Raw genomic sequence first — 7981 nt, 5'->3', positions numbered from 1 at the left:
GGGGCGGGTGGCGGGCAGCTCGGGGCCTCGGGAAGAGCAGCAGAGTAGCTGCGGTAAAGCTTAAAGCACCAACCTCTCCCCACCTCCCCTTCCCAGTCCCGCTCCTCAACTAGGCTGTCACGTTATTCTCCTGAACGCCGGAACCGGGTTCAAGTGCCTCATAATTCGGTGTTTTGGGCAAGTTCTGGTTTCAGAATTTCAATATTTGGGGGTCGGAGGAAACGGATCTGAGTCATAAAGGCAAAATTGGGGTACAGAGAGAACTTGCAGTTGGAGTAGCAGAGACTGTGGTAGGTGGGAGGGAACCACTTCAGCCTGGGGCTGGGACCCAGGGCCGGTGAGAAAGCTGCCCACCCCTCTTGAGGCACATTGGGGGTAACAACTGGCTCCCGTTGCCTTTTACCTTGAGGTCTCTTCTGGGGCCTCTACCTTTCTCTTCTCATTCCTGCCTCAGACCATCTTGGTCTTCCCTCTCCTCTCACTACTGTGCACAGTCCTCTAGGTATTCAGCTCCATTTGGGGAGGGGGGTGGGTAGGAGGTGGATGGGGCAGGAAATGGTCAGCCTTGCATCCCTGGCTGTGCTCTGGGACTTGCCCACCAACACCAGAGAAGGCTAAATCTGGGGGCTCTCCTCTGTCCCTGGGCCTATAAATCTAGAACAGAAGTTTTTGAATGTGCTCAAGCAAATGGGTCAAATTGGGAAAGAAGCTACTCCTGAGTGGGGAGACTTCTCGCTGTGGCCAGGGGACTGGGGTTCATCCTAGGCTCACTGACCTCAGCATCTCCACAGGAGCAGCACTCTCCACAGCTGTGTTCTTCAGGAGAACCAGCCCCCTGGAATGGATGGTTGGCCTGTCAGAGAGGCCTTATGCCCTCCCCCCAGTTTAGCGCCAAATAGACCCAGGTGATCAGGTTTGTCAGCAATGCCTGTTTGTAAAAATCTCCGAGAAGAATTTTTTTTACAAACTCCAGACATTTTATACTTCCGAGGGAAGGAGAGCTGGGGCAGGATAGGTCCTGGAGAGAGGTTTGACTCTTCAGGCTTTCCTTAAAAACTTCCAATGGCCCATCCTGGTGGCAACATGGAGGCAAAACGTATTCCAGCTGCGGTGTGATGGGGAAACTGCCTCTCAAATCACAGCAGCTTTGGCGGGAAAAAGAGCTGCACCAGGTGCCTGCAATGATCTGATTTTAAAGGGAGATTGTGCGTGTGTGGATTGAGGCAGGAGGTGCATTTTCATAGACCTATCACTGGCCAGATGTCAGCCAGGACATCCGGGTTCTAGTTGGGGCTCGGCCTTGGTGTGACCTTGACCAGCAGGTCACCTCCCTGCTGTGCAATTGTTTTGGCATCCTTAACTCGTCTCAGGCCCGGCCTTCCAGCCCTAACCACTGTGGTCTGCCTGTCCTTTCCTCCAGGACACTACAGCCCATATTCAAGCAAGGGACCCGTTGCACTGGAAGTGCCTCACGGCTCCAGGCCCAGCACCGAGTGGCCGCCTTGTGAGTCCAGGCTGTAGCCTGACTGACCCCGACTGGCACCACCATCCCCTCCACCCCAACTCTGCATCCTCTGCCTCCTCGAAAGCCAGCGCACACTCATCGCACACACTCATGGCAAACTCATCCCCTACTGACTCCCAGTGCGGCAGCCATCTGCCCAGTGGGCCCAACAGATTCTGTGGCCAGCTCAGCTCTCAGGCCACACTCAGGGTCACTGAGTGCCCATTCAGTGACGGTTGGCTTGGGCTATGGGTGACATGTATGACTGGTAGAACCGCTAAGCCCCCAAAACTGATCTCTGCTGCAAGGTGGTTCTGAGGTGGTAGCACTTCCCCCAAAAGCTCTAGTCCCCACCTCCAGCCGCTGTGACCTGCAGCGCCCCAGAGCTAAGGTCCAGGACGGAGAGCGCAGACCTTACCGGCCGAATCTCCCCAGCCAGCCAAGCGGCCTTTACAAACTGTAGTAAACATTTTATTTACAAGTTTGTGGCGTCCTATGTGCAGCATGTCTTTGCGACCCCTACAGCGGGCAGGAGCTGTTGTGTCACCCACGTCACCGTGTGAGCTGCTTGTATCCAGGGAAAAGTGTTGGGTGGGGCACTGAGACTGCCCTGGGCTCTGTGCAGTGTGGATTGCACCAGGCGGCCAGCGAGATGCAAAGGTGGAGAAGGAGGCTCCACTGCTGCGTCCAGGGCCCTGTCCAGGCCTCCACCATAAAATAGGCACAAGATCCAGCCACACTGGAAGGCTGGGGGTCTGCATTCAGGGCCCCGAGTCCCCATTGCCCTGGTGCAGTCTATAGGCCTCCGAGCGGTGGTTGGGCGGGCTCGGGGCTTTTGGGAGCACTGCTGAGGGTGGGCTGGGGCGCAGGGAGCAACTCCGGGGCACCACCGCTTCCGCTGCCAAGGCTGCTGGCGCTCCCCGCGCTGGCGCTGCTGCTACTGAGGCTGCTGAAGCTAAAACTGCCGCCACCGCCACTGCCGCTGCCGCCACCACTCCCACCACTGCTGGCAGGGAGGAGCGTGCTAGCGGCCGAGGCCTTGATGACCGTGGTTTGGTGCAGAGACCTCTCGGCCCCCTCAGTCCGCTCTGTGTCGCTGGGGGCCATGTCCAGAGATTCGGGGTCGCTGCTGTCGCTCTCCGCCTCGCCCTCGGAGCGGCTGAGGCTCCGATCCTCCTGTTCGCCGTCCGCAGCTGGGGCTCCGCCTGCCGGTTGCTCGCCCGCCTGCTTGTCTTTGTCTTTCTGGGCCTGGGCCTCTTTGGAATGACGCCACTTCATCCTTCGGTTCTGGAACCACACCTTTACCTGCGCCGCCCCCGCCGCACAGGGAAACAAGAAAGGACACCGAGATGAGACAAAGGCTCGCTCCAATCCGACCGCCGTGCACCTGGGAGCCACTCTGAAAGGCGGGAAAGCACCGCTAACGGTCCCCAGCGCCTCTACCTCACGGGCCTGGGCGAAAAGCAGGGCCGAGAGGCTGCCCAGAGAAACAATGGCGATGGATCGCCAGGGATCCTCGCCTACGATCTGACGTGGCCTCCTTCTCAAAACGTGCTCCTCCAGACCTCGAGCCTGAGTGCTTGTTGAAAAGGCAGATTCTTGCACCCCGCCTGCAAATGACGGAGGATCTCTAGTCTAAATGGATGCTTCTTCCTTTATCCCACTTGAGTCTGGACCCTCCAGAGAACTGGACTAAAATTATGGAACCGTGGCCCAGAAAAATGGCACACAATTTCAAGGGTTTGGTGAACCAGTGTGAAGAATTCCTGCTAACTTGGCCCCTCCTCTACCACCACTATCCGAGGCAGGTCTCCACAAAAGCAATTGTTTTCAAGGAGGAACCTTGGGAGGCACACAGGGGAAAGGAGGTTCAAAGAGTTAATCGCAGTGGGATGGGGGCACCGCCGGACCTTCAGAAGAAGAGCATTTCCTTGGCATGTGTGTACTCAGAAGCTGATAAGGACCCAGCCCCTGCCCAGGATAAGCTAATCCTACTGTGGGCTCAGAAAACGCTGGAATTAAACCTGTGCAAAGTGGAGAAGGGGGTAGGGATGGGGAGGAGAATCTATATAAATATATATGATCCCCTGGGGGACCCAATGCGTTCACACAAGTTCCAGCTTCCCTTTTAAAAATAACATCCACAGCTGGTGGAAAACGGCTGGGCTCTTCCACTGTGTGTGCCGGGGAGGGGAGTTGTGTAATGGAGGACAGAAAGACAGAGACAGAAGGGGAGCACCTCAGAGAGCTATGAAACAGAAGCCTGCCTTTGGCTTCTGCCCTGCTCAGAGCACCCCAAGGAGCAAAGGCCATGGTGGTGGGGTGTGGCAGAACAAGACTCTTCCAGTTTCAAACTCAAAACGCAAAAAAAAAAAAAAAAAAAGCCCAGCTCTTGAATTTGAGAAGAGAAACAAATATTGAATTCAGACACAATAGATTTGCTATTTTCTTGAAAAATATTCAAGTATGCAGAGCCCAGAACCTGCTGAAATGCTCTTAAGCAGTCTAAGAAAATCTTTCTCTCTCTCTCTGTCTCTGTCTGTCTCTCTCTCTCCCTCACTCTCCCCACCAGAGATTTTTCTTCAGAGTTTATGCCGTTAGAAAATAGGGCTGTGGCCGCTCCAAGCGGACTCCTTGCCCTACTGGGGCTAAGTAATTCCGTTTGAAATGATGTTTTCACTTCCTCACAACTGGGGATTTCACAATCCAGCAACAGCAGAAGGAGGAGGAGGGAGGGAGGACGAGAGAGAGAGAGAGAGAGAGAGAGAGAGAGAGAGAGAGAGAGAGAGAGAGAGAGAGAGAGAGAGAGAGAGAGGGAGAGAGAGAGAGAGAGAAACAACAACAATCTCTTGACTTTGGATTTTTATCTCTTCCGAAATAAACTGCCTCCTACAGCGAACTGCACTAGAGTCGAGTACATAATTATTATCTCCTGCGGCCTATTTGCTATCTCGGGGATTCTTTCTGCCTGTTGGCCAAAATAAACAGGCAGTGCTTGTTGACACATATCTTTGGGGACGGGCTATGTCTTCCGACCTTCTCCTCCACCCTCCTCCTTTCTCCTGCCTCAAGTTACTGAAGTCCACAAAATTTCCTGAAATTCAAGACCTTGTGTTTCCACCACAAAAGGAGAGTGGGTCGTGGTGGAGGGGACCTTGGGGCTGGGATGCGGGGGGCTGCGCGCCCCGGGGGACTGTCCGTTTGAGCGGGAGCTGGCTTACCTGTGCGTCGGTGAGGCCCAGCATTGCAGCCAGCTGCTTTCGGTCCGGCTTGGTCACATACTTCTGAATCTCAAACCTTTTTTCCAGGCCTTTCCTCTGCAGGTTGGAGAAGACCGCCCGTGACCATGAGCGCTTTCTTTTGTATGTCTGTGGCATGGTGTCCTTCGTGAGCACAGCATAGGGACCTGCCCGGCGGGACCGGAGTAAGAGAGAGACACGAGGGCTGAGCTAGTGCCCAGTCCGCGGCCTGCGGACCTAGGGCTCATCGTGCTGCCTAAAACTGGTTTGGGTTAACAGTCGGCCCTACTCGCATTCAGACAGCCCTCCTCCAAGGGGAATTTCACAGCTTTTAAGAAGGCAATCGGAAGGCCTAAAGCGAGCATAGAGTGCGTGCAGAAGCTCAGCGGTTGGTCTGTTAATTCCAAAGGAAAAGAACATAAACCTAATGCTTAGTCAAAAGGCAGGAAGAGTAAGCAAAAATGTCCCTTGGGGCCTGAAGGATCTACAGGTGACAGCCTCGATTCTCGTGTGAGTGTGTGTGTGTGTGTGTGTACTCGTATGTGCCCACGCGCGCAGATGCAACCTCATGGGGCAAAAGGGTTTGAGGTCATTTCAAAACGTGTGTACGATGATAAGCAACTCCTCTTGCTGCTTCATTTTTAAACCACCCTCTCCTGCGAAGAGACTAGAGAAAGCCCTCCACCCGGTCCCACCCACCCACGCACACACTTTCTTGGCTCCCCAGGCCCCCCACCCCTTTTCTCCCGGATCTGGCCAAAGAGTGAGCCAGCTCATAGAGAAATTTTTCGGTTTCTCTCTCCCGACACGGTGGTCTCCCGCACCAACACCGCGGTCGCCACGTGAGGCATTTTGAGTTTTCTGTCGGCGGACCTGCCCGTTCTGTACCTGGAAACGTGTCTTGAAACTGATGCTGAACTGAATTTCTCGGGTTGGAGCTCAAGGGATTGAGGATGGCAGAAGCCTCGTTAATGGGATCTAGGGACGCGAAGAACTGGCCGGCCGAGGGCTGCAGACCCGGGAGATGCAGCCCCGCAGGACGCCCGCCGGTCAGCAGGGACGTGAGATCTGGGGACCAGAGAAAAAAAGAGATGGTTACACCTTGAGCAGACCCACACTCTGTCGAGGGACTTGTTCCTCCCCTGCCCGTCGCCCTCGATTTGGTTTTCCTGAAGCGAAGTCTAGAGAGACCCGCGTCTCCACCCGGAAACCCCTCTCTCCAGACTGCGGCCACCGGGTGATACACAAAATGTTCCGTGTGTGCCCCATATGTCCACGTCTATGCTGTTATAGCAAGGAAAGACTTTACAGAAGATGGCCCAAACAAAGTCACTTTCAGGTGCCTTCCAAGAATCCACAAACGTAAACCCTCCGCCTGAAGCAGCCCCCACTCTGCTCTCTCCTCTTGGGAGTTCAGAGTCGAGTTTGTTTCGCCACATTCCTTCGGTGCAATTTCACTAGAAATCAGATAAATGGGAGGGAAAGTGCTCCCCAAAAGGGCTTTCCCTGTCAAATAATATAGTTTTCTCTCTAGATATGTGATTAAAGGCAGGCAGGCGATAGACATTTTAGCAAATATTTACACCAACCATTTTTGTGAATATTGATTCTGTGACGTGGTTTTAAAGCATTCCTGGAGAGTCTTTTTTATTTATTTATTTATTTATTTTTTACACAGAGCAGGTGAGTTTTAAACCTAGTGTTTCATAGTCTTCTCACAATTCATTTTCTTCTCCCTTCTCTTGCCAATTTGTCCTTACTTCTAAAATCACTCAAAGGCACCCCAAGCTGGCCCAGGGACCGAGAGTGCTGTCAGGGCCCTGGTTAGCGGCCTGCAGTGTCTCGCCCAAGACTTACCTCTCAGCGTGTTGCCTTCCTTGACTTTTGGGTCAAATTCTGCAGACAAAATGCGATCAATTCCAAATTTGAGGTCCTTGCTGGAAGGGGCCGGGGCCGAGCCGCTGTGATGGGGGTTCGGGACCACCCGCGCCCCGGAGGCGGGGGGCTGCAAGGCGCCGGGCCGGGGTGTAGGCGGAGGCGGTTGCTGCTGATCTTGTTGCTGCGGGTGATGGTGGTGGTAGGCGGCTGAGAGCGGAGACAGCCGCTGCGGGAAGCCAGCCGGGACTTCGGAGGGCGCCACCACAGGGGTGGGTCGAAGCGGGGATCTGGCAGCTGCTTGAAAAGAGGCGTGCGGGTGAGCCGAGCCCAAGTGCGCGGTGAGGGCGGCGGCCGAGGCCCCCGCCAGGCCCTCCGGGGCCGCCCCGGGTTCCCCCACGCCGGCGTGCAGAATGTCTGCGATGCAGAAGGAGGGTTTCTTGACCGCAGCGGGATCCAGAGGGAAGGAGCAGCCTCCCGGGCCGGCCGAGGAGCAGTAAGCAGCCGACCAGAGGCTGAAGTTGGAGGCGTAGAAGGGAGCCAGCCCGGCGGCGAACATCCTGGCGGGGTGCGCCCAGCGACCGCCGAGGCCTGGCCGGATAGAGTGGATGGGTGGGTGGGTGCGCCGGGAGGGACGCGCGCAGTGCAGGAGGAGGCGGCCGCCCAGCCGAGGAGATCTGCTTTCGTTTCTCTGTCCGCACTGAAGAGAGACCAGGGAGCCCTAGCGCCACCGACGGAGGCGGCGAGGCCCGGATCCCGGCCGGTCTCAGTTGTCCCAGGCCTCACTATAAAGGCGGCGGGGGACCCGCGCTGCCCGCGGGCTGTAGGCGAGCGAGGGGCGCTGAAGCGACGAGGCGGGCGGGGGCCGTGGCTCCGCACACTCCGGGGAAGCCTGGGAAACAGGGGCCGGGCACCGAAAGAAAAACCCAAACAGCTAAGCCCTAAGAGCTAAATTTAAAACAACAACAATAATAATCCGTTAGTTTAAAAAAAAAAAAAAGTAATAAGAGGGAAAAAAAACTCCTCTCTAAAAACTCCCAAAGTTTTGGCAGGAGCTTTCGAGTCAGACTCTGGGTAGGACCTCGATCTGAGTGCTCATTGGCCATCCTTGTGACCAATGGGAGCTGGCAGTGGAGGGGAATTGGGAAAGGGGGGCGTGGCCCGCACCCTCGGCCCCGCCCCGCTTGCTCGTGTCGGTCGGGGCCGCTGGAGCCCAGCAGGGTCCCGCGCGTTCTTCTCCGCCGTTTGGGGGCCCGGACGGCGGCTCAAGAGAATGCTGACCCTCCAGTAACTTCTGCAGCGCAGAACCGGGACCGGACGTGGAGAGTCTGTCACAGCGCTCCTGGAGCTTTCGCCCGGGGAT

General features: G+C 56.0%; 1 protein-coding gene across 1 annotated transcript; it reads right to left on the bottom strand.

Annotated features, from left to right (window-relative positions):
- Positions 1-1994: 1994 nt before the first annotated feature.
- On the bottom strand, positions 1995-7620 carry HLX (H2.0 like homeobox). The gene is made up of 4 exons (XM_033099910.1): positions 6601-7620; positions 5632-5811; positions 4726-4910; positions 1995-2809 (listed from the first exon to the last, which is right to left on the bottom strand). Exons 1-4 carry the CDS (start codon positions 7175-7177, stop codon positions 2300-2302), a joined length of 1452 nt encoding a protein of 483 aa, XP_032955801.1. The 5' UTR covers positions 7178-7620; the 3' UTR covers positions 1995-2299.
- Positions 7621-7981: the final 361 nt, after the last annotated feature.

Source organism: Rhinolophus ferrumequinum, chromosome 27 (assembly GCF_004115265.2).
Source record: "Rhinolophus ferrumequinum isolate MPI-CBG mRhiFer1 chromosome 27, mRhiFer1_v1.p, whole genome shotgun sequence".
Taxonomy (NCBI): Eukaryota; Metazoa; Chordata; class Mammalia; order Chiroptera; family Rhinolophidae; genus Rhinolophus; species Rhinolophus ferrumequinum.
Note: the sequence above shows the minus strand (reverse complement) of the source record. Positions and strands in the feature narration are given on the sequence as shown.

Bases quoted from the DNA above. Each gene is read 5' to 3' on its own strand.
- HLX (XM_033099910.1), bottom strand. From the start codon at position 7,177: ATGTTCGCCGCCGGGCTGGCTCCCTTCTACGCCTCCAACTTCAGCCTC. The intron at 5,812-6,600 runs GTAAGTCTTGGG...TCTGGTCCCCAG, and splicing joins GGAAGGCAACACGCTGAGAG to ATCTCACGTCCCTGCTGACC. The intron at 4,911-5,631 runs GTACAGAACGGG...CCCGCCGGGCAG, and splicing joins GTTTCAAGACACGTTTCCAG to GTCCCTATGCTGTGCTCACG.